The 27,216-nt window shown below is 41.0% G+C and overlaps 1 protein-coding gene across 4 annotated transcripts in view; it reads right to left on the minus strand.

Annotated features, from left to right (window-relative positions):
* The window catches only part of CREBRF (CREB3 regulatory factor), a 53,198-nt gene extending 25,982 nt beyond the window's left edge, over positions 1–27,216 (minus strand). Inside the window, exons 1-4 of one of the 4 annotated variants that reach the window (XM_049648666.1) lie at positions 27,120–27,216; positions 6,024–6,225; positions 3,680–3,805; positions 920–2,006 (exon numbers count right to left, since the gene is read on the minus strand). In XM_049648666.1, the coding sequence (XP_049504623.1) occupies positions 920–2,006; positions 3,680–3,805; positions 6,024–6,032 (1,222 nt within the window). In that variant the 5' untranslated portion in view covers positions 6,033–6,225; positions 27,120–27,216. Of the gene's footprint in view, positions 1–919; positions 2,007–3,679; positions 3,806–6,023; positions 18,037–25,575; positions 26,254–27,119 lie in introns of those variants that run through there. The other 3 variants (XM_049648670.1, XM_049648669.1, XM_049648668.1) reach the window with 3 other exon arrangements.

The raw sequence follows: 27,216 nt of genomic DNA on the forward strand, positions 1-27,216 counted from the left end.
ATTAAAGGAAAGTCTTTCGGCAATAATAGTGCTTCAAGGGCTACCATACAGCTACCGTGGCTTAAAAGCCTTTTTGAAAATTAAATATTAATGTTTATACTGCTAGAAATTCCAGCAGTCATAACAAAAGGGCTCTCTCTGACAACTGATAAAGTTTAAAAACTAACTTCGTTTTTTTATGTACTAGTATCAACATTTTTGAAGAAAATAACTTTTGCTTAAATTTGAAGATCTTCACTTCTTTGTGCAGTTTAAACTGTGTGCCACTTGGCAATACCATTTTCATAAATACTATACAAGCCAACAGTGGCAACAGCCCGAGCATGTAAATGCTGAATGAAGGGAACCAGTTCCCACAGGTTTCTTTTCTTTCTCCCGTTTATTTATATGTGCTGTACATCACTAAAGCAGAGTAGCCTGCATACGCATTAAATTACAGCATGTATTTTTCATGCTGTAATGGAAAAACACTGTGAATGAAAGATGGGGCAGACACAAAGAAAAAGCTCTTTTTTACATTATTGACTAAGGAGGCCTTGCTGGTTACAAGCATAAGTAACACAAACCATCGTCACTTGGTTTACCATTGTGGGCCCTCCTAACTTGCCTCGACTGTAACAGAAGTACATGTGTATAAATAGGAATATTTTTAAGTCAATCTATTCTTGGTATCTTTGCACAGCTGCTGAAGAGAGTAACAAAGTAGGTCCCTTAACAGAAGATAAATTAAGAAGAAGCTCCTGAAGAATAGCCTGTAAGCGCAGCAGTGATTATTTCAGAACTGCTTGAATAGAAAAAAGCAATTCCGTATCTGATCCAAGATAGTAAGTCATTTGATCCCCAAACTAAGACAAAGAAAATACCCGTATCTCAAGATAGCAGAAAGGTCATTCTGGTAAGCCTCCAAGCATTACCATACCTGGCTCAGAGAAAGTGTCACTAATATCATCATCTTTGTCATCTTCATAATCTTCTTCCTCCTCTTCCTCCTCCTCATTTTCAGAAAGTTCATGCTCACTCCCAAATCCTTCATCATGGTCCTCATCGTCAGCATCTTCCTCGTCGTCTTCATCTTCTTCAGGACTGCATTTGGTTGGCTGTTCACCCAAGTTGTCGGAGACAAAAAGGGAATAATTGTGCTCTTCCTTTTTCTGGGATGAATCTGAGACCAATGTGCTGGCAGAAAGGCTGCTACTCTCTCCTGCTACAATTGACCCAGGACCCTCCTGGGACAGGGGACTGAGTAATAGTTCCTGGGTTTCTTTAAAAGGCAAAGCTGGAGTGGCGTGACCCTGAAGAGGCTCCAGCCCTTTTTTCTCTGGTCTTTTTGCTACTGCACCACAGTAGCAGGTGTTCTCCTTTGCCGCATCTGCGTGAATCTGGCTCAACAAGGGCCGGCTCTGCTGCACTGGGTTGATCTTTACCTTTGCCTTTTTTACATAGTCTTTACATTCAACATGAAAGTTCACCTTTTCATTATGATACATGTTGGTCTTCACCATGATCTGTGTGCTTGAAGTGGGTTTACTTGCTTTTTGGACACAGTCTGACAAAGGGACCTCAGCCTGAAGAGTCTTAGAAGAACACACAGGGGCAGCTGCTCTGCTTGAGATCTTTTTACTAGGGAATGAAGAGGGCAAAGGAGCTTGTTTGACACTGAAAAGTGAATCAGGGTAATAAAGGGAATCGGAAACAGACTGAGAGTCCTCGCTATTAAGCTGGGCCAAAGTTGGAGTTTTACTTATGACCTCTTCATCTTGGTAAGGACTAGAAAAGTCATCAAGACCCAAGTAATCCACTTCTTTTGTTCCCCAGATGTCACAGCTGGTTAGTTTGGTATACTTTGTTAAGTCTTCACAGTATGTATCCCACTGTTCCCAGTTTGAGGTTAAAGCACCCTCATTATCCAGGACATCTGTGAAAGACTCCAGATTTTCAATGTCTTTGCAGTCCTCCAAAGAAAGGAAGTTGTCTCTAGGATTCTGTTGATAGTTCATCTCTCTATCCTGAGAAAAGTGAAAACAAAAAATCACACACCACATTTTAGGAAAGAAACATTCACCTCCATCCTCACATCCATATATCAAATTGATAAATCAGTACTTGACCTCTGGTCTGTCCTATTTTAAGATAAAGGCTATTTACAGGTCACTTTACCATTCCATACAATATCATTTCCCGGCGCAAGGAAAAAAAAAGGGAAAAGATGCCCCTTGGGAGGCTTAGGTATGGTCTAAATATCAAGGGCTCTTGAACTTTACTATAAACACTCTTCCTGAAAAAGCTTTACATTTCCTGATCTTTGACTTAGGATTTGAGGAACTCCTTAGAAACGAGCTTCAATTACAAAGCAAATAATGAAGACCTTACCTTCATCACAGAAGGATCTGTCTTCTTAAATGAGAACTTAATATTGAGACAAAGAGCAAACCAAAGAAGAGTTGAAACTCAGCCACAGAAAGATACGATTTTCAGTAAGACCTTCTTAACAACAACACCTGGGCATGGGGACTATATTACTTCTCACAAGTATGATACTCCTCATGAACAGACATAGGATTTTTAAAATAGGTCAGTGAGACTATGCAGTCATTAAAAAGAATGCAGTTAAGGTCTAATGTACTAACACAAAAGGCTGCTCACCATGAGTCTTTATGTTCAAAGGATTAAGTTACAGAATACCGTATCTACGAATATGTCACCTAACTTAAAATACTCATATGTTTATATATAAGCAGAAAAACTCTGTTAGGAGTACCTATCTTTGGGGAGGAAAGTTTGGAGGGTGGAGGTTCAGGAAGGAAACAAGGAAATTTTCACTTTTTCGGCGTGCTTTTGTTCTGTTTTGATTTTTCCATTTGGGGCTTTTCTTGTTTTGTTTTTGCTTTTATATGTGTGTCTCTGTGTGTTTTTATGGCTTTAATGAAATACAGCTTACAGACCACAAAATTCACATATATCAAGTGTACAATTCAATGATTTGTAGTAAATTAGCCGGTTTGTGTCCTTAGTTTTAGTTTTTCAGTTTTTATACACTTCCATGTTGCTTAAATGGTATGTAATTAAAATTAAAAAAAAATTATTTTAGTACTCTTAGGTGTCTATTTACCTTGAGAATAAGTAATAAGTATACTGTTTGGAATTGCTATTTTTACCTCACATTCTTTGCATCAGATGCTTTGCTCAACGTTATCATTCCTAAATATCCCAGCTGAAGAGCCCGTTAGCAGTTAGGCATATCAAAAAAGCTTCCCATCCTCATCAACAAAAGCTGGACTTATCTAAAGGTAAATTCTCCTCTATTTTCTTTTATGTGTGTGCATATGTGTATGTATAGAATTATTTTTTTATAATTATAATGCATATTTTTAAATTCTAGTATAATTAACATACAGTGTTATTTTAGTTTTAGGTATACAATACAGTGATCCAACAATTCGATACACTACCCAGTGCTCCTCATGGTAATCCCCTTCACCTATTTCACCCATCCCCTCACCCACCTGCCTTCCTTTTACTCTTTTCAATTTTAGCCATCTAAAATTACTAGACTGACAGTCACGAGAATCAAACTTGACATCCTTTTTCTTTTCAGGCATTTATAAATGAAAAAAAAAAAGATACCACAACATTTTTACCCCAAATCAATTAAAGCAGAATCCAAGAAAGTGTTACTTACCAGTTCATACATGAAATCTGGATCTGAACTGTTTGCTAAGAGATCTGTGCTCATCAGAGTCTGTTCTGAAAAGGTGTGGCTTCGAAAGGCATCCCCAAAAGGCGGATCCATTCCGCTTACACTAGGCTACAACAAAGTGATTTTAATTTTAGAAAAGTTAAAGACTACTCCAAGGCCAATTTATTACACATACACCCCACTCCCGTGCCTACTAACTTATTATTTTCAGAATTTTGTATATTTTCTACTTTTTAGTGCATTTAAGAGATTTAATTAGCATTAAATTGTGACCTTAAACTAGGAAAATAATGAAGATGCATTAAAAACAGAAAAAGAAATAGTGGCAACTGTTAATAATATCTAACTTCTAAAAACTGAAGTTTATTTAGCCACTAGAATCAGCCTACACTACTTAATGAGTACTTTTATTCAGCTATATGACATTTCTTCAAATCTATCTCTAACAACACTCCCTCTTCTAACTCCCCGAGTTAGAGAGAAGAGTAGAGAATTCTGGCATCTGTAGTGCAACAAGTGCATCCAGGAACGTGATGAAGATAGGAACAGCCAAATATCCAAAAATCCTACTGGTGAGACCAGACACTTGGGCATGAGCTCAGTAACCTTTATCCTGATACCCCACCCCCTCCTGCCAAAAAAAATCCTGATTCCAGAAAAGGGTACCATTCATTCTGTAATAAAATTAGCGGGAAAAAACTTGGCACCCAGAGTTGATGCTTCTTTTCTCCATCCCCCTTTTCCAGTTCAACATCTATATAAATCACTCCAGAGTGAAGTGAGGACTCACACTCCAAAGTGGCCAAACAAGTGAATGGCCAAACTTTGAAATCTAACTTGGATGAAGGAAGAAGATGGGAAAGAATAAAAATTCTCTCTTTTTTGTCCTTCTGCAAGTTTTTGCTGAAACTTAAAAAAATTATATTAGCCAATTTGCTTGCATTTCTCTATTCATATAGCTTCTACCTACCACGGACTGGCCTTTTTACACACTCTCCTATCATGTTTTTTCTTCATTGGCACTTCCCAACCCATTCTTTTCTTTCTCTGATTTTTCCCAACCCTACCAGGCCACATGCTCAAAGTAAGTGTTTTATAGCTCTAAATTCAAGTATTCAGTAAAGAGCAAATGAAACTTTGAATGGGAAAGAACTCTAAACAAGTACAGGTAGTCTACTTGGCACAGAGATTGGGGTGGAGACAGGCCCCTGGTTTTAATATCAACCAGCAAATCCCCTTTCTTTGCCTCTGCTGCCTGCCTCTGAGCCTCTGGAGAGTCCCACCAAGTTGCTTATTTTCTGTGTTCAAGGTGTAATTCTGCCTGGCCCCACATAAAGCCACCTAAGAGTCCCTGCCCTCTCATTATTTCTAGGCTTCTCCTCAGCACTGAACAAACAGAAAGAGGTAAGGGGGTAAGAACTAAGCACTGGAGGGGGACAGGAAGAAGTATGGATGTGCAATGGGGATTAAAAGGGCTTCATGGGGCAGGGCACCTGGGTGGCTCAGTCGGTTAAGCTTCCAACTTCGGCTCAGGTCATAATCTCACGGTTTGTGAGTTCGAGCCCCACGTCGGGCTCTGTGCTGACAGCTCAGAGCCTGGAGCCTGCTTCAGATTCTGTGTCTCTGTCTCTCTCTGCCCTGCCCCGACTCACACTCTGTCTCTCTCTCACAAATAAATAAACATTAAAAAAAAAGGGGGGGCTTCATTAGTTTTTTCAGAAATTGCCCCAAACCAGAGCTAATCAATTCTAAGTAGTTACCATAATATAAATAGATATAATCATTCAGAAATGTTTTCTGGGAGGTATACACACACATACACACACACACACACACACACACACACACACACACACACACACATATATGGGAACATAAGTGTGTGTATGAAAGAGAGAAAGGTTGAAATATCTCACCATTTCCTCTTAACTACTTTTCAATTCAGTAGGCATACATGCAAAGGAACAAACGGGAATCAGGAAGTAGACACCGAGACGGAAGTGGGCTTTTTGTGGCAGACTGATATTTTCAGGGGAGTTGGGTTAGCCTCCATAAAGCCAGCAGACCTGTCCCCCTTCTAACCAGCTCTTCATTCACCATGTTTCCCATGTCAAGCTCATTACATTTCAAAGTGGTAGCAAAGGAGGAAATAGAAGCAATGGAAGGAAGGACATGTATTCAAAACTAGCTGAGGTGGTAAGTAAAATGTCTTAAAGAGAGTGTTTGTCAAGTTGTGTTAAGATTCAGAGAACTTACAGAATCAATGGTATGGACTTTTCTGCAGTGGGAAAATATAAAACTTCGTACCTACTCTGTTGTAATTTACCTGAGGCATTTCCAAGCCCAGATCCTGTGAGTCCGATGGCAAACTTTTCTTTTTCCTCGTTTGTAAATTCCTTTCCAGCTTTACTTTTAATTTCAAGATCAAAGACGATTTTCACAATAAATGCCAGGTTTTCCCAGAATGCCTTCAATTTCAATGCTTGGATCACTGCTTTTTTTTTTTTTTTAAGTAATTCTGTGTGAATCTGTCAAACAACAACACAAAGTAACTTTACTGAGTGCCATTAAAAACAAGTTGACCTTTCAAAAATGACATTAACAAAGAACATTTTAAAGGAATAAGTCTTAGGGTTGCAATTTCAAGAATTTGGTCATTTCTTGGTAGTAACTTTCCTGAAATTCACCATCCCTCTATTTGTTTCTAAAACAGGGTAAGTCAATAACCAACTGGCAACATTAAAAAAAAAAAACCACCTTGACAAAATTAACTGAGGCCTACCTTTTCCTGTGATTTGAAAGATAGCTAATGTTAAATAAAGTTCCCATTCACTTTATGAGAAATGATAATGTCTCAACATTTAATTCCATCTATTGTGTAATTATTACCGTAAAACCGATCTACATTTTATATCTCTTATAAATCTACAAGAGTAACGAATAAATAAAGTCAACAATGGAATTTAACACATCATCCTCTGCATTAAATAAAATCACATTCATAACAGCATATGCAACATTATTCTTTGAGTTATAAGTGAAAGCTGTCCTTGAAATGAGAATTATTCCAGTAAGTTTTTTATATCTTATTTAACAACATGTTTATCCTGGGAGGAAACAGGGATTAAGGATTACTCTGCAGAAGGGTTTCAAGGGTTAAATTAAGTAATGATTGCAAATCACCTTGCACAGTGTCTTGACTATGGTGGATTAATTCCCTTTTTCCTTCTCTGTGAAGGCCTTAATTATATGCACTTCATCAACTTTTCCTATCAGTGGTTCTCAAAGCATGATCCTAAGACCAGCAGCATCAGCATCAATTTAGAGATGTGTTAACGAGTGCAAAATTTTGGGCTTCAACCCAGAGCAGCTAAAGCAGAAACTCTGGGAGTGTTTCTTCCAGTTATGTCTTTAACCCTCTAGGCAATTCTGATTCTCCCTAAAATTTGAGAACCACAGCTCTACACTCAACTCTTTGCTCTCATTTCTGCCTAGTTGCAGTATCGTTTCTTGGATTGATGTAAAGAGCCAATTTAAGCTGAGCTGCTCCATAGTTAACACATCTGGACTAGAGGATTAGAATCGTACATTATATCAATTTCAAAGGCCTCTGCTGAACAAATAAGAGACTGTCAACAAGGGATTCAACAATTGGTCCACTTTTTAGATTAATAAATTGACAACCATTTGTATTTCCTGGATCTTTGCTGGGCTCTCCCCTCTGGTGGGCTCTCATTCTTACGCTACTGTTCTAGCCTAGGAAACACCATCGAGTGCCCAGACTGGGCCTAGAAACAGAATTAACATCTCAATAATTATGCACCTCAATCCAATGCTACAGTCCAACCAGATTATTCCCTGCTCCTGCCAAAGGCCAGTTCTAGTCCAGCTTCTCCTAATGCAGCCTTCCTTCTGCCTTGGTCCTACTGCTGATATATAATCTCAGTCCAAATTCTTCCCTTGATTCCTGTGAGAAACAGGGTCGGTTGCCTTTTCTAGACCTATTGCTTTAGATTCCAAAAAGAAATATGATTCAAGTGATGCATTCAACAAACTGGGTTAGTATGGACCTGGGAGACAAGTTTGATACTCTAAAACCTGAAGTTTACCCTTACTAAGCAACAGGGCTGAAGAACTCAAGAAAAACTAAGTTCTATTCAACAAATACTTACTGACGTCTATTAAGGACACCAGCTACCAACAACTTGGTTTATCAGGGAAACGCTGGACCAAAAAAGGGCCAAGTTCTAGTCGCAGCTCTCACTTGCAAACTATACAACACTGAGTAGGTCAATCTTTCTAAGCCTCATGTTTCTCATTTCTAGAAAGAAACACTACTACTAAAAATACTAGTTTCCTGGCCACTGAATTCTCCGAGCTACAAAACCATGTACAGATACAAATACAGGTATATCCCACTTTTTGAAGTTCATGTTATGCCACCTCACTTTTACAAAAGACCTACATCAGTACCAGTTTTTGCTAACTGAAAGAAATCCAGAGCAAACTTTTGTTTTTATGAAAAAAGGTGAAAATAGTGTTAAGCATTTGTTGGGCCCTTATAGAGGCAGTGGCACACCACAAGCAGAACAGCGAGAGCAGCCTCACCAGCTCCTTCCCTGGGAACAACATTCAGCATCTCAGCATCAAGCTACCACAGCTTGAACAGTGTCTGTGAGCCTCTGTGCTTTATCTACATTTATTTTGCGCATGTGTTAGCAAGGTGTATCCTAAGGTTATCAGGAAACCCTACGAGAGGTTATTTTTTGGGTCTGGGAATGATCAAAATTTTTCCTCATAATTAATGGTAATTGCTTCTCCGCCTTATGACATTTCAGCTTACGAAAGGTTTCAGAAGAGCGTTCTAGTTTTGCATAGCAGGAGAAACCTTTTTTTATTTAAAATTTTATTTAAACACTGGACATCAAAACTAGGCTGTCAATGCAATTAGCAAAAAGACCACTTGTTTGGAGCACTTGACAGGAGATCTGGATTCCAGTTTTGATCCTATAATTAAAACTAAACAGTCCTATGACTTTGAACAAGTTATTTAAATTTATGACTGAGCACCCAGACCGAGGAATTACAATTATTCTCCTTTAACTATGTAACAGGAATGCTATGAGACTTGAATGATATATTAAGTTAGGATGTACTAATAAAATAAATCTGAAAGGTGATTATTATCAGCAGGTATATTTTGCCAATGCTTTCTTTTGTTGCACAGCAGTCCATCTCAGAAGCTCAACATTTGTGACAGTTATTGGCAGCAAGGCTGAATGTTTTAAGGACACCAATTCCCAAAGAGAGGGTATCCACCATGTAAAGAGTTGAGCACGCACTCCTGGAGTAAAGGTCCTTAGGTGCTTCTCCCAGTCTCTCAGGTAGCAGCAAACAGGATGGGCGAAGAGCAAATTGTACCCCAAGCAGCAGAACCTCTTTTCAGCAATAAACTCTCTCAGTCTCTAAAACTAATGATCCAAGGTCACAATCAATTATCTTCATTCCCAAGGTTTTCCAAATGCTTCATACCATTCCAAACATTTATTGTGAAACAACTACAAACAACAAAATTCCCCACCGAAAAGTGGAAGGGAAAAAAAAGAATAAAGATTTCTACACCAATTACCATTGCACAGAATCTTCTGTAATGATACACTGCTCCCAAATCATCTTCTATACTGGGGAGCCATATACAGAGGGTACATTAATGTTTAGATGAGCAAGTAACAAGAGGAAAAGTGTAACAATGGGCTTTTCAGGAGGCCTTCATACTTCTCAAGAATACCCACTATTTTACTCAAAGCTTTGATATTAAAGTTATGTACTTTAAAAGCAATTAATTTCCCAACGTGTGACCTGAGGAGTATTTGTTCCAAATGATGTTGAATAGTTACTCAACAAAAGGGTTATGAGGTTTGGAAAATACAACATTAAATAAAACTGTTAATACTACCTTTATGTAGGACTTCTTGCGAACTTTAAGGTGCTAGGTGCTAATGTGCATTATAAACCACCAATAGATGAATAGAGCAGATATCATTTCCCAAACTTAGTTGATCTTAAAATCCTCTACCCTGCACTCAAGGAGACCTCAAGACTAGAGCTTCTTGTTGTTTAACAACACCACCCTAAAGAAAAGGCTAAATTAATTTCCCTAGTTATGAGTTCCCTTTATTCATAGCTCTGGCTCACCAGTTCCCAATATAGTTTTGTGGGCTTTTCAAGGGAGAGAAGACTGTCTTCCATCAGAAATATTTGCCAGTAGGAGTACCTGGGTGGCTCTGTCAGTTATGCATCTGACTCTTGGTTTGGGCTCAGGTCACGATCTCATGGTTCATGGGATCATGCCCGGCACTGGGCTCCACATTCACTGCTTGGAGCCTGCTTGGGATTCTCTCTCTCCCTCTCTACCCCTCCCTCACTTGTGCTCACTTGCTCCCTCTCTCTCAAAATAAATAAACTTTTTTTAAAAAGAAGCATTCGCCAACATTTCCTGTACCTGGGTCTGTTCAGAACTATTCAACAACATCTTCTAGGCACAGGAAGATACCGTTAGCAGAAAATTAGCTCTCTGAAGCAATGTGATGGGGTCCAGGATAGGCCACCCCAAAATATGCCACCCTGGTATATTATTTTTAATTAAAGTTACTCAACAAAGAGCCAGTACAAGAAAGATACTCAGACCCTCTTCTGTCCCCCTGAAAGCAGGAAATAAAGTCTTCATGTGGAAGGTACCCTCCCTGCACCTGGGAGATAGAGGCATACTTATTGCCAGAGATAGGCAATTCAGGGCCAAGAAGGTTGTATAAATAAACCTTGTTATCTCTTCATTAATTTGCTATCCCAAGCCCAACCATCTTTGTCTTATCAACTCTTTAACAGATTTATTGTTCCTTTGTCTAAAAGGTATAAAAGCTGCCTGCTTTGGTCACTTCTTTGAATCTCTTACTTCTTTGAGCTCCCATACATATGAAATTAATTTTTTTTCTCCTGTTAATCTGCCTTGTGTCAATTTAATTACATAAGACCAGCCAAAGAACCTACAAGGGAAGAAAGAAAAAGTTTCCCTCCCCTACAAATGAGATGGAGCAAATGACTGATTTATGAGCATTTACCACTTTATCGAAGACAACCACAGCTCAGTATCTTTCATAGCCCTTTTTACCAAGTCCTTCCCTAGGTTTTTTCAGTACTCCACTTGAAAATACGTTGAGGCTTACTATGTACATTAGGCAAGACAAAAAGTGAATGTGAAGTAAGATGATAGGTAAGGCCAAAGGACTTTTACAAAAGCTCATCCCTCGGACTGCTCAAACCACTAATCCAAACTTAAAAAGCCAAACTGAAGAGCTGACTGCAGGGGCCCAGGCAGCTTACACACATCCAAGAGCCCCTAAATTGTGCCCCTTCTGAACCTGAGGGTTTCACGTGATTCCTGAGAGTCCACATATGTTTAAAAGGCTAAAAATATAAATGAACTTATAAATGAAAATATCTTATAAAAAAGCAGATACCATATGTGATGGTCAGAATCCCTAGAGCTCCCCTTTTATGGCACTAACTTAGGTCACTGCTCCCTCTTAGTTAACCCGAGGGAACTGATTCCTCACACGTGGGAGGTAGCATTTCTGAGTTATCCAACACTCATCAGAGTAGAGGTCAAAAGCTTTCTGACACACCCATTAGGATGGTTATTACCCCAAAACCAGAAAATAACAAGTGGAGGATATTGAGGAGGATATGGAAACATTGGAACCCTTGTGTAATTGCTGGTAGAAATGCAAAGTGGTGCAGCTGGGAATCTCTAGCAGTTCCTCACCAAGTTAAACATGAATTCATATGATCCAGGAATTCCACATCTGGCTATATATCTAAAAGAATTGAAAGCAGGGACTCAAACAGATACACATACACCCATTTACACAGCAACATTATTCACAATAGCCAAAAGGTGGGAACAACCTTACCAGCCATCAACAGATGACTGGATAAACAAAATGCGGTAACACACACACACACACACACACACACACACACACACACACACACGTAGTAATACATACAACGGAACATTATTCAGCCATACAAAGGAATGAAGTTCTAATCATGGATGAACCTTGAAAACATTATGCTAGGTGAAATAAACCAGACACAAAGGGACAAATATCATATGATTCTACTTATATGAGGTAGCAGGATGGGCAAATTCATGGAACAGAAAGTGGAACAGAGGTTACCAGAGGCTGGGAGAGTTATTGTTTGATGGGTACAGAGTTTCTATCTAGAATGAGGAAAATGTTCTGGAAAGTTACACAAGAATGTCAATGTACTGAATGCCAATGAACTCTACACTTGAAAATGGTTTAAATGGCCAAATTTGTTTTATGAAAAATACTTAAAAATTTTTTGAGGTAAGAAATGCCAACACATTTACATTGTTAAGTAATTCACATACCATGGTTTATTTTAACATTTCCTAATCTTTGCTGGTTCATGCTCATCATTTCTTTCATGTGTGCAGAGTTTCTGGGTTCTCTCTGTTATCTTTCAACTGTACTAGATCCACAATTCTAAGATGTGGCTCACTGTCCTGACCCCCTAATTTAAATAAACCATTTTTCCTGAAGCTTAATCCCCAAGTAAAGATGAAAGAAAGGAAGGAGAGCGGAGGAAAGGGAAGAAGGAAGGAAAGAAGGACCACCGACTTGGTAATTTAAGTTTATACAGTGTGTATGTCCCACGGGATTCCCCATGGGACAGTTCATCAGTTTGCCCAAGCTCCTTAGCAGACCAGGACCCATGAGCCACATTCCATCCATCCTGCCATACTTCATATGTCCCACTCAACAATTCCTTTTGAAAACTATGCAGTAGAATAGTGAACAAAATAGTTCTATGGAACAAAACAGTTCTTCAGATGCTTACTGAATCAAGTCACTACCTGTTTCACGGCACAGCAGAAATCAGAGATCCACTAATCTCCAAACCATTAAGGAAGCATACACTGCCTATGCAAGGAACACATGGGGCAAATGGTGGTGGCCACATTCTCCCTTTATTATGTAATATAAATCCCATGAACACACTGCAAGTGAACTGCTATTCTCTACCTTTCAACAGCAGTTCTCTGGACTCCAAAATATAGAAAACAGGTAACACTTCACACTTAAATGGTTATACTTTATGTCTGGAATTATTAGCAAAAGACCCCCATTATTTATTTTCCAAACCTTGCTGCTGCTGGTGTTTAAGGAAAAGAGCAGGGTAAAGAGAGAGAAGACGTATCTTTTCCCTCATATTGAGTGAGAAAAGATCATTTTCCTAGCCACGTAGTACCTATCATGACCCTATATAAGCAGATGTAATCCTCCTACCGTAACACTTTGGAAACTTTTTTTTTAAATTTTTAATTGTTTTTTTAATGTTTATTTTTGAGAGAGACAGAGTACGAGCAGGGGAGGGGCAGAGAGAGACAGAGAGAGACAGAATCCGAAGCAAGCTCCAGGCTCTGAGCTGTCAGCACAGAGCCCAATGTGGGGCTCCAACTCATGGACCGCAAGATCATGACCTGAGCTGAAGTCGGATGCTTAACCAACTGAGCCGCCCAGGTGTCCCATTTTGTAAACTCTTTATTCCTGGGTAAATCCGATAGTCCCCTTTGATCCTCACATTCAGAGAGTTTTAAAAATATGGATATTTTAATTAAAATAATTACATTTTACTGAGGATCCTGAGGAGTTAAGAAAAGATACTACATCTCAAAAATGATCTCTCCCTGAAATACAGTTTTGGAGGAAGACACAAGACCTCTCAGAATTTTATTCAATTCCTTTCCAAAGGCTCCTGCCCAACTTTAATCTTTGACCTACAGAAACATATGGGAGCTTACTTAAAACCCTTTGGGATCCAAAAAGAAAGACCATTAAAGCAGGTGTCTGGATCGACGTGAGTTAAACAGGAAGAGCTACTTTTTATTTCTCTTTTTAATTTTTTTAAATCTTTATTTATTTTTGTGACAGAGAAGAGACAAAGTGTGAGCAGGGGAGGGGCAGAGAGAGAGGGAGACACAGAATTCGCAGCAGGCTCCAGGCTCTGAGCTGTCAGCACAGAGCCCAACGTGGGGTTTGAACTCATGAACCGTGAGATCATGACCTGAGCCAAAGTCGGATGTTTAACCGACTGAGCCATCCAGGCGCCCCCAGGAAGAGCTACTTTCCGTTTCTAAAAACTATTAACTACAAGATATTAGCGGCCTTCTGAAGCATTGAAACCTGTCAATTAAGTTGTTCAGAGCACAAGAATAAGAGTATGGGACAGTTTTTGACAGAACTAAAGAATGCATTTCTAACCCCAGCCACACTTGGTTACCACTGGCAACAAAATATTCACAAGTTTATACCTGTATCACTGTTTACAGACAACAGGCACGTTGCTATACCCCGTCATTTGATAAAACAAGTTGGTGAAGTAGTTAGGGTACATATTAACATCACTGCCATGTCCTAACCTCTGTCCAACCATTTTTACATTAATAAAAAAAGTCCAGCAAGGATAAGGGATTTATCTGAGGTCATTTAGTAAATGCCTCTGTGCAAACCTATCATTATAGAGACTGTCTCGTTCAGTGCACCTCCAGAAGACTTCTAAATCCACACCTTCAGCCTAAATATGTGAATGCACGAGCCCTACCTTCTGAGAACCAGGTATTTCCATGTTCATTCACATCCCATGACCTCAGACACAACATGTCACCTTCCTATCCAAACATTTCCATTCTGTCAGCAGTACTACCACTCTCAGACATCCAGGCATGGAACACCGATCTCAACCCTCTTTTCTTCCTCCTCAAGTCTTTGTTAAATCATGCCAGTTCTCTTAACAAAGATACACGGACAACTTACCTTGTACCCAGCACACAGGCATCTGTTCATCTTTGCCTTTCCCACTTTCTCAACTCTTACTTGCTCCTCATCGTGTTACATTTACCATTCCAATAGTTGCCCTACAGACCTTCCTGCTGCCCTAGAGACCTTCCCCCCTCTCTCCAGTTCTTATGTCCCACTGTATTTTCTCCCTAAACCACCACTTTGTATTAGCATTGTGCTCAAAAATTTTCATCAACTCCCAGAAATGTCTTGGATAATGTTCAAAATACTCAGATATAATGAAACTACCTTTCCAATCCCATCTTCCACTACCATTTTATAACACTAATATTAGCTTGATCTTTCAATTCCATCAAACCCTTGAGGTACACACAATCTCACTTCACTCCACTAGGAATTTCCAACAGTGAGGCTCTGGCCTTTCATGCCTTTGCTCATAATGGCTTTTCTCTTCCTCCTCCTCAAACCCTTGTCTCCACTATCAGATCGTAAAATCTTTGAGACCGACCATCTCTATTTCACAACAGTGCCAAAAGCAATGCCTTTCCCAGGACAGGCATCCAGACAAGAGCTGACGGACAATAAATGGGAAATCCCCTAAGATCACAGGTCTTTCTGGATAAGGAGTCAGAGGTGCAACTTTCTTTATATACAAAAAAGTCAGTCATTTAGTATACAATTGACCCTTGGATCATGGGTTTGAACTGTGTGGGTCTACTTATGCATAAATGTTTTTCAATAAGTACAGTACTGTAAAAGTATGTTCCCTTCTTTATGATTTTAAGAACATTTTTTTCTCCAGCTTACTTTATTGTAAGAATACAGTATATAATATATACAACATGCAAAATACGTGTTAATCAATTGTTTATGTTATCGGTAAGGCTTCTTGTCAACAGCAGGCTATTAATAGTTAAATTTTGGGAGAGTCAAAAGTTACACATGGTTTTCAACTGCATGGGAGGGGAAGGTTAGTGCCCCTGACCCACATGATATTCAAGGGCACTGTATATTTATTGATCATCTTTTATGTGCTCTGAAGTTATCTAGTAGCAGCTTGTTAAATGAGTCTTGAATCACTGTAGTGTCATAGAATAAAAATATTTTAAATTGTACTCCTGAATTTTCTTTTACACAACCAGAAAAAGTATTATTTGAATTCCAGTCAATTCTGAAGACCAGAGAGAATTCTTCTTTAGTGAGGAGAGGGAAGAGGAAGGAGTAGGATTAAATTTTATTTAAACCAACTGAATTAAGGCACTGGACTGATACATGTTACACTGTTCTGTCTCTTCCCACTCCCATTTTTAATTAAAACAAGATATTTTTGCAGGTTAAACGCTGAAATTTTAAAGAATCCTTTAGTCTTCTGAGCTCTTCAGCAGAACTACAGTGTAAAAAGGAAACCGCAGGATTAAAGGTTGTAGCATAGAAACAGACAGTGGTGTAAGCAAACACGCTTGAACCATCCTGCAAGATTCCAGCAGAAAAACCATCACAAGACACTCTGGACATACCCTAACAACTTCAGCACTCGTTATCAGCGATCTGGGCTCTTCTTCAAACTTCGTTTCCTCCCTCCTTTCCCAGATTGGACACTTTTCAAAATATATACAACAATTTTGAAATCCTCTTCAAATTCTATTTTGTGAAATGAGCTACACCACTGGCACAAGACTACAGAACAGCAGGTACAGGGGTTATGGGCATAAGGCTACAAAGAGGTTGTGAATAGTTTTTTGCAGTCTTTTCTTTCAACACTGAGAAAGGCTGGCTCTTTGGCTCTAGTACTCCAAAGGCTCGCTCTGTGAGAAGCAAACTCTAGATTCAAAATAAAAGTTTCTGCTTTATGAGTATTTGGAATTTCATTCTAGATTCGTACTTGGCTTCTTTTATTTGTAAATACAAGAATTCCCCATCTCACTTTGCAGGGATTTTGTGATTCACATTAATATGTGCCCTGGCACAAAACAGATAAATAGCTACTCAATAAATTGTGGCTATTTTTTATCCTAAGATTTCTTCCTTGTTATAAAATAATCCTGGGGCGTTGCAGCTACTTAAGGTATAAACCCAAACTCAACTCAGAGTCCTAGATTGTCTAAAATCCACACTTAATGATCACAAAAACTCAACTGCTTGGCACTAGGATGTATAAGGTATACACAGGCAACACAGATCATTTAACATCCTTGTCCTGGCTTATGAGGGTCAGTGTCAATTATGCTGGTTTAATCAGCAAAAGAATCTTTGGATTTACAAAGTAATTCATAAAGCTGCCAGCTAGTCATCTCTGTACACAATAAAGAGCTGGCAGGGCACCTGGCTGGCTCAGTCGATAGAGTGTGACTCTTGATCTCTGGGTTGTGAGTTTGAGCCCTACAGTGGGTGTAGAGATTACTTAAAAATAAAATAAGGGCAGCTGGGTGACTCAGTCGGTGGAGCTGCCGACTGCGGCTCAGGTCATATCTCACCGTTAGCAAATTCGAGCCCCAAATTGGGCTCCCTGCTGTCAGCACAGCCTGCTTCGGATCTTTTGTCCCCCTCTCTTTCTGCCCCTCCTCCTCCCACCCCCGTGTGCACACGTGCTCTATCAAAAATAAACAGTTAAAATAAAGAAAGAAAAGAAAAGAAAAACACAACACAACAATAAAGAACTGGCAAGTAGGGGTGACTGGGTGGCTCAATCAGTGGAGCATGTGACTCTTGATCTCAGGATTGTAAATTCAAGCTCCACCGTGGGTGTAGAGATCACTTAAAAAAAATCTTAAAAAAAAAAAACTGGCAAGAAAATTACAAGAGGAAAGGCTTTCTTCAGAGAGATTATAGCTCTAATTGTCCAATTACATACAGTTTATCTTTTTTATAGTTCTATTAGCTTCACCATAGATTATGGGTAACTCAAGAGAATGGACTTAACATTTAAAACTTATCTTTATATCCATAATACCTTACACAGTTCCTAATAAATACACACAGTTTATATTATAATTGTCTCAATAGGGTTCAGAATAAACCAAAGGAGATGGACTATCTCAATTGCCAGGAAAACAGAACTTTGAATAGAATCAGCCACTATCAAAGAAGTACCAAAAGTAAAAAGAATCTGATCCCACCCTCCCATCAGACACTCAGAATTCTGATAATCCTCCTACCAGAGAAAAGAATGAAATTCATTTATAGTAATTCATTCGTTTTTCACTTGGGAGGTTGGACAACCACAAGTTATTATGCTAAGCTACTAGGGAGCAAGATCCTACCAAGTTCACTCTACCAGGAATATACACAATTTAAAACAAAATACAAAGTTAACTGAAGATTTAAAATAAAGGTCTCGAACTGGAGCCACAAATCAATGCCTACATACGGGTTTTGCTCGGCTCACACAATGAAAACATTAAAATGAAAAAATTAAAATGAAAAAAATTATTTAAAAAAATGTAATTTTAACTACCAGCATTTAAATTGGAAATTTCATATAAAATTTCTGAATCCTGTTAACAAATGCCACTCTCTTGGTGGGGGGGGGGGGGGGCGGGGGAGTCATTGGGTACATATTTCCAGCAAGATCACTTGAACTGAATCACTCAAACTGAAATGAGTTATCCCTTTAAACTGGCCTATGCTCTCCAGCTTGCTCCAATCTCTACCAATTGCATTTTACAGATGAGGTATCTAAGCTAACACATTGCGAAAAACCACAGCACAAGCAAAAGGCCTGTTTGTGAATACAGTTAACTCCAGGACTTTTACTCATAAGCATTCTGCAACTGGACCTCCAAATCAAAGATAGTTAATGATAAAAGAAGTATTTCAAAGATCTGCACATGAATGTTTATAGCAGTTTTATTCACAATGGCCTAAAATCTGGAAGCAAACCCAAAATGGATGGACAGATTGTGGTACATCCATACAATAACAAGTACTCAACTGATCCTTGAAATGACATGAAATCTCAAAACCATTATGTTAAGGAAAAGCAGACAGACTCAAAAGACAACGAACGCATTCTATGACTGCATTTAAATGAAATTCCAGGAGGGGCCTTTGGGTAGCTCAGTCAGTTAAAGGTCCCACTTCAGCTCAGGTCACACTCTTGCGGACTGTGGGTTCGACCCCATGTCAGGCTCTGGGCTGACAGCTTGGAGCCTGGAGCCTACTTCAGATTCTGTGTCTCCCTCTCTCTCTGCCCCTCCCCCCTCTGCGCACGCGCACGCGCACACACTCTCTCTCAAAATAAACATTAACAAATAAATAAATGAAATGAAGTTCCAGGAAGAGAAAACTATAGTGATAGGAAGTAAATCAGTGATTGGGGCCAGGGGTGAAGCAGGGTCATGAGGGAACTTTTTGGGAATGTTCTGTTATCATGACTGCAGAGGTAATTAGATGACTGCATACATTTGTCAAAACTAAAAATCAGGTGAACTTTATTTTATGCAAATTATACCTCAATAAAGCTGACTTAAAAAGAGGTGTTTAGAAAATACTATAAAACTACAGAGAAGAGTACTACCATCTCTACTTGGGTACTTTTGGGAAAACGTCAGGAAAAGGTGATATATGAATTGGATCTCATCATAGATTAATTTTAAGGTGCATAAGAGATAGAAAACAAAACCTGTAAGTGATTATATTCTGCATTGTAAACTATCAGAAATGGCATCTCTGAATACAAAGAAAATGCTTCATAAAAGGAAATTCATAGAGATGGATAATCAGTACTTGGATAGGTATCAAAGACAAGTTGATTTCACAAGACTTCCCAAAAGGAAATCAACTCAGACATATATTACTGCTCAAATGCAAAATAAGCAGAAAGAAAATGCGTGAAAGTGTTTTTGTTTTTAAATAAAGCAAAATGAAAAGGAAAAGCAAGAGTCAAAAAAAGGTGAAAAGAAACTCAAAGGGAATAAAGAAAGGGATGCAAGCAAGGAGGTAAAATAAAGGCAAGAGACACATTTGGTCAGAATAAAAGGTATGTTGGTACCGACAAATTGTAAGAGAGAAAGGAGATATGTTAGACCTTGATGAAGGACTAAAAGAAAAACTAACAACTATGGGGAAAGAGAGCATCTAATCAAAGTCAGAGCTACAGAGAAAACAGACCAGAGACCTGGCAGTATAGAGCAGGCCCAGGAGAAGTAGAGAACAAGGGGAAAACAAAAAAGCACTTTCCTCCTAAATCTCACCAAGTAGTCTCCTCCCCTTCCATCTACCCCTCTCCATGACCCTGCCTTAGGCGAAGCCTCCTCATACCCAAGCCTATCTCACAAATTGCATACATCATCTTTCATTTTTTTAAGTAGGCTCTACACCCAACGTGGGGCTTGAACTCTTGAACCCAAGATCAAGAGTCACATTCTCTACCAGCTGAGCCAGCCAGGTGCCCCGCATACCCCTTTTATACCTCCTTGACTGGACTAGAATGCTTCCTTTGCTGGTCTTCAAAACTCAGTTCGGGGGCACCTGGGTGGCTCAGTGGGTTAAGTGTCTGACTTTGGCTCAGGTCATGATCTCACGGTGGTCTGTGGGTTCGAGCCCTGTGTGAGCTGACAGCTTAGAGCCTGGAGCCTGCTTGGGATTCTGTTTCCCTCTCTCTCTGCCCCTCCCCTCCTCGCGCGCGCGCTCTCTCTCTCTCTCTCAAAAATAAGTATTAAAAAAAACCAAACCCAGTTCAAATAGACCTTTTCCGTGAAGTTTCTTCAACTTTCACAGGCAGAGTTAGTAGTCCCTCTTCCATATCTTCAGAACATGTTGTTCTAAATGCTATCCTGTTGAACTGCAATGTCTGTCTCCTATATTAGTCTATGAGCAACTCCAGTAGAGCATTCAATAGGAAGGATGAAAACCCTTACTAAAAAAAGAATTTTAAAAAACTGTGAAGTCTTGGGGCGCCTGGGTGGCTCAGTCGATTGGGCGGCCGACTTCGGCTCAGGTCATAATCTCACGGTCCGTGAGTTCAAGCCCTGCGTTGGGCTCTGTGCTGACAGCTCGGAGCCTGGAGCCTGTTTCAGATTCTGTGTCTCCCTCTCTCTCTGCCCCTCCCCCGCTCATGCTCTGTCTCTCTCTGTCTCAAAAATAAATAAATGTTAAAAAAAAAAATTAAAAAACTGTGAAGTCTTTTCACAAGTAGGAAATTTTATACATCTTATACATCACAAGTAGGAAGCTAGAAGCCTTGCTGTTTAAAGGAATTCTACAGTGAATCTTTCGAACAAGAGCCCACATGGCCTACCCCTACTTCCTCCCCATACCATAAAGGACCCTTTTGCAAAGTTTTATTTTCTTTTAACTCGCCCATGGTCAACTTTTTTTTTTTAATATATTTTTTTAAGTTTATTTATTTTGAGAGAGAGAGAGAGAGCATTCAAGCAGGGGAGGGGCAGAGAGAGAGAATTCCAAGCAGGCTCCACGCTGTCAGCACAGAGCCTGACATAGGGCTTGATCACACGAACCATGAGATCATGACCTAAGCCAAGATCAAGAGTTGAACACTTAGACTGAGCCATCCAGATGCCCCTTAAAGTTTTATTTTTGTAATGCTTTAAATTTCCAGTGAATGGCAAAAACATAAAGAGAAGGCAAACTGCATCAGGAATAGTGTGTAGTAGTCAAAGAAGGAATTTCCTCTCTGAAATTAAAAAAAAAAAAAAAAAAGCACCTTAAACCCTCAAAGGCAGAACATCATATACTAAAGAAAATAAGTGTACAAAAAGAATCTGAAGAAAACTGGAGGAGACAAAATCAGCACGCTCATAATGCTTTCACAGGGAAACTGTCAAAGTCAACAACACCCAAGGATAAATGAGTAAAACATGACTTTGTAACAAAATATGTAAAAGTGGGTTTGGTGTTAAGAGGACAGAATAGCAGAGGGAAAAAAATGGACAGAATAGCAGGATGATCAGAATTGCTGGGAATCAGTGGGGAGATGAGCGGTTTAGAAAGTCGTTTAGGGAGGAAAGTTCCGTTTTGGAAGAAAGGTCATGAACTGGTGAAAAAGCATGTAAGGCTTGGCTGGCAGTGGAACGGGATGGTACTGCAGTCACCAAGTAGCACTGCAGTCCCCTGCAACAAACTCTGAGTCTAACTGTCCCCACTGGGATGAACCAGACTTAGTAGCAAGAACGATTTCACAGTGCTTCCCCAAGACGAGGAACACTGCTATACAGATGAACAATTATCACAAACCTCTAAGAAATAAGAGGTTCCACTCACATTTGCCAAACACTCAGAGACCAAGTGTGCCAAGAGCTAATGACAAATCCAAAGGACAAGGCACAGGGGTTTTATGTGTGTGCGCATGCATATCTGTATGCATGCGTCTAGAAGGAATATTCAACAAATTTAACTAATAGAATGTATCTGAAAAAATTTTTTAAGAATTCAAGAGATTTTAAGACATCATCAAAATAGCTTTTACATAAACTTTCTTAAAAGGTCAATTTTTAAGTGAAATTGATGGTGATTAATTCCTCCCTTCCAACTAAGCCCAACATCTCTACCAATAGCAGACTGACTTACTGCCTTCCAGATAAGCAGTCTTTAGCAATTCACTCATTTATTTAAATTTTTTAATGTTTATTTATTTTTGAGAGAGAGAGGGAGAGAGAGAGAGAGAAAGAGAGAGAGAGAGAGAGAGAGAAAGAGAGAGAGTACGAGCCGGGGAGGGGCAGAGAGAGAGGGAAACACAGAATCCGAAGCAGGCTCCAGGCTCTGAGCTGTCAGCACAGAGCCTGATGTGGGGCTCAAACCCACGAACTGTGAGATCATGACCTGAGCCGAAGTCGGATGCTTAACCGACTGAGCCACCCAGGCGCCCATTTACTCATTTATTTAAACAGTTCACAAGCACTAAAAGATGTTGGGCACAGGGTGAGGCACTGGGGATATAGAAATAAAGAGGCAGACTCTGATCTCAAGTTGCTCACCAGGTAGATGAGATAAATGAGTAGATAAGTACTGTAGAGTAGAACAAGTACTAATAAAGATAAATTGAGAGGCAATTAAACTATGAGAAAAAAAACCGAAGAGAGATTTGAGAGGTGGTTCCAAGCAGCTGGAAGTATTAGCATATTCAAAGTAGAAAAGCTTGGGAATACAGTAACTGACACTTTCCCAATCCCACTGTGAGACAGAAAATATTAATCTCTCCCATCACAAATTAATAAACTGGATTAGCCACAGTCACCCAGGCAAACAGTAGGTTAACTAGAAAAAAGATTATAGGCCACATGATGCTTATCAGTTTTAAGAGATCAATATATTCTCCTTTCTCAGCTGTCATGCTCGCACTTGAAATCCAGTTCAAGTCAACAAAACTGGAGAAATACTACACAGAAACTAAGCAAAAAGCCACCCATGAGAAAATTAAGTATATGCCTGTGTAGTATTTTTACGTTTTGGCATCTCGGCTTCAGTGGGCACTTAGCACCACTTGACGTTTTCCAAGGAAGGGAAGGGGTAGCAATCTGTACGTTTTGGGGTCTTGTGTGAAAAAGTACCCAACCCTATTTCGGTAATTTCACAAACATCTCAGGCAATGGCACTATCAGTGTGGCTTCTAAATTAACTGCATGATGTATATAAGAGCCAAGTGTGTGGACGATTCACTGACATCTCTTCAAACAGCTATACACAGTTTTATTAGGCATGATAACCTAAATGCACTTTTAGGTATCAACAGGACCATACTCTCGACTGTATTTTTTTTTTTTTTAATTTTTTTTTTTCAACGTTTTTTATTTATTTTTGGGACAGAGAGAGACAGAGCATGAACGGGGGAGGGGCAGAGAGAGAGGGAGACACAGAATCGGAAACAGGCTCCAGGCTCCGAGCCATCAGCCCGGAGCCTGACGCGGGGCTCGAACTCACGGACCGCGAGATCGTGACCTGGCTGAAGTCGGACGCTTAACCGACTGCGCCACCCAGGCGCCCCTCGACTGTATTAAGGTTCTTAGGTATCATATCTTAAAAAGCAATGTTTTCAATCAGAATGCATCTCTAAAATAAATAGGACTTAATATTCCAACATTTGCTTTAAAATGTCTTTTCAGGAAAACATCTATCCACAAATGATATAAAAATATAGAATACAATGCTCCCATGTGCTCTTATTCTAAAAGTTCTTCAAGAGATACGTACATTCTACAAGTGTTCCAATTACTACTTTTGATGCATGTTCATATATGCTGCAATATCTAGACATGTAAGTAATTAAAACCCAGTGACTGATATCTTAGAACAGAGGTTGACAAACTACAACCTTCAACCACAACCGGCTCGTGTAAATAAATCTTATTACAATACAGCCCCAAACAAATTGTCTATGGCTGTTCATGCAATTTGCAGAGCTGAGTAGTTGGGACAGAGACTACATGGCCCACGAAGCCTACGTATTTACTATTTGACCCTGAACAGAAAAAGTCTGTCAACCCCTATCTTAAAATCATCAGACTAATGACCTGACAAATTATGTCGCCTAAGAGTTTACCTAGCCTGGATGATGAACTACTGAATGCAATGAAAGAGAATTCTTCCCCAAAACATCCAAGTCAAAACCCACAGGGAAGCAAACCTCTGCTGATTCATTCCAAGTCATATAATTGTCAATCGTGACTAAAAACTAAACTTTCAAAGCAAATGGTGGATTCAACTCTTAATCTTTTAAAACCTGTGTTACATTAATAGAACAAACATACAAACTTACTGACTTTCACTGTCACTTGTATAGTTAACCACCACCAGGGAACCATGCAAGTTATTCTTTTACTCCTTAAGCTGGCATCCAAGAGCCCACACACAGTGAACCAGTAAACAAAGTAGGCCATAATCTTTCTAACTTTGCTTTCACCTGTCACGACAGAGAATGGGATGGTAAGTGGAACGTCCAAAATCTCTTCTTCTGGATGTATTCAGCCTCTTCTATGCTTACTAGTCTAAAAATCCCAAAGTTGGTATGTAAGTCATAGGGAAGAATTACAGTCAAGTAAGTCCTGCTGGATCTATTTGCCATTCTTCATTTATTTTATCTAAGTAAGCACTAGGCCCAATGTAGCGCTTGAACCTGACCCCGAGATCAAAAGAGGCATGATCTACCCACTGATCTAGCCAGGCACCCCTCTTTATGCCATTCTTCAAATAAGAAAAAAAAAAAAAAAGCTAATACTTTTTTTGCTATAAAAGTTGTATTTAAGAACTGACGTCTGTTAAAAAATCAGGGATTAGGGGCGCCTGGGTGGCGCAGTCGGTTAAGCGTCCGACTTCAGCCAGGTCACGATCTCGCGGTCTGTGAGTTCGAGCCCCGCGTCGGCTCTGGGCTGATGGCTCGGAGCCTGGAGCCTGTTTCCGATTCTGTGTCTCCCTCTCTCTCTGCCCCTCCCCCGTTCATGCTCTGTCTCTCTCTGTCCCAAAAATAAATAAAAAACGTTGAAAAAAAAATTAAAAAAAAAAAATCAGGGATTACATTTTTACATATCATTCTTAACAGTACTGAGTCTACCATGTCCAATTAATACAGAAATTGACAAATCATTTATTTACCGATTATTATTATTCTCCAGTTACAATAGGAGACAACGCCTATTCGTAAATACAGACAACTCTTGAATAGCCTCTGCCTGATACCCTAAGTGTTTAACCAAAGATGCATCAACACGCAGCCTGGTACCCTCGACAATACCAGTGCAGTTACAGGTTGTAAGGTGACGTGAACATAAAGCTGAATCAAGCATCTAATAAGGCGACGGGATGCCAAAATAACCAGGAAACAAAGTAAAATAACTGATTTTCTAACTACTCATACCATCTCCCCCCTTCGTCTTTGGTGCTTTCCTAGCTACTTTGGATAAAAAGAAAACGGGGGGAAATATTTAACAGTACAATCAAGTGACAACCAGTTTACCACAGATGACCAGATTTACACAAAAGTCTTCTCTTCTGCTTTTTAAAAAGGAAGTTAAGTCAGATCTTGATCCTATTCCTCACCTGCAGGATATTCAGAAGACAAACTCCTAAAGAGCCTTCAAATGTAAATAATTTTCTGAAGGCTGTTTTCTCATGAAATTGATTCACGTGAGCTACGGATTTATGTTAGCAGGAGGGGCAAATTACTCCTAAGACTGGACAAGCAAGTGCGGGGGCGATCTTCAGAAGGTACCCTGATGAAAACATGGAAACCCCACCCAGCTCTTAACTTTCTCGGCTTTTTCTAGTCCCGGCTTCTGTGCAAAATCCAGAGAAGCAGAACTTCCTCCTCACTGCCTGCCTCTATCTGAGGCCTTGTGCCGAAATTCAGACCGCTAGTTATCCAAGTACCTTCTTAAGGTAGTCGTAAGGCTCAAGCCCGCTCAGAAAACAGCAAAAAGGTTTGCTTTCTCGGATTAGAAGAGAGCAATTACAGGGTTTGGCGGCCGTGTTTGTCAGGAAGGGTAGGGCAGAGAAAGAGGGAGAATCCAGAGATTGAGCTCCATCTAGTCCCAGGAACCACCCCCATGGGCGGCTAGACTGCCCTCGGTACTTCCCTGCCTCCTCTGCTCGGGAGGGGAGAGCGGTGGGTCGGGGTCTGGCTCCCCTGAGCTACTTCCTGGTCCGATCGGACTCGCCTTCGGACACCCGAAACGCCCCCGGCCCGGCTCCCTCGCCCTTTGCCCTGTCTCCTCCCCTCTCAGTGACCCACCACCACCGGTCCCCTCCCATCTAACATGGCCGCCCCACCCGGCCCACCCCCCGGCACAGCCTAACAACTAGGGGGGGGGGGGGGTCCGCGGCACCGCCTCCCCCAAGCCCATTGGCGCGGCTGTCTCCGTCCTCCTGCCCCATTGGGCCGAACGGCCTGCCACTCCGCGCTGAGGGCTCCGCCTACGAGCCGCTTCAAGCTGCTTTGAGAAGACATATAAACAAATCCCGGGAGGGAGGCCCCTCTCGCCCGTCTCTGGGGCGGAGACGGGAAGGGGGAGCGGCTACCCCAGAGACACCCCTGCCTGGAGCCCCCCCACCTCCAGCTCGCGCTTCCTAGTCTCTTGCCTGCACGGTTCCAACCTTAGTGGACCCGGCCCTTCCTCACACGCCCCTCTCTCTCCTCCCCCTCCAGCCTCGCCTCCCCTCCCTTCTCCGGCCCCTCCCACCCGCTCGCTTCTCTGACAGGCCGGTTGCCGGCAGCCACGGCCCCGGGCTTGGAGGCAACAGTGAAGGGCCGGGCGGCCTGGCAGGACAGACGCCTGGAGCTGCCCACCCCCGGTCTACCCTGCCGCCCACCCGTGGGTCCCCTCTACCGCCGCCCCGCGCTTTTATATAACCGTCCCGGGCCGGGGGTGGGGGAGGGGAACCGGGGACCCCGTGACCGGCAGGCGGCAGCCTGAAGCTCGCGCGCCCCCAGACTCGGCCCTGGTCCCGGCCCCCGCCCCGCGCCGGCCCGGCTCAGAGCCCCGGCGCTGCTGCCTCGTAGGCCAGCGGCCCTCCTCCGCCCCTCGCCTGGCTAGTCCTCCAGCCCAGACCCCTGTGGGATCTGGGCGGAGGGCAACGGAGCTCACCTGTGCGTGTGGGGGCGGCTCAGGGGCTCGGTCCGGTTCCGCTGCAGGGGCCGCGGCCCCTCTCCATGCTGCCTCGGTTTGTTTTGTTTATGTCCTT

This window comes from Panthera uncia, assembly GCF_023721935.1.
Source record: "Panthera uncia isolate 11264 chromosome A1 unlocalized genomic scaffold, Puncia_PCG_1.0 HiC_scaffold_17, whole genome shotgun sequence".
Classification (NCBI taxonomy): domain Eukaryota; kingdom Metazoa; phylum Chordata; class Mammalia; order Carnivora; family Felidae; genus Panthera; species Panthera uncia.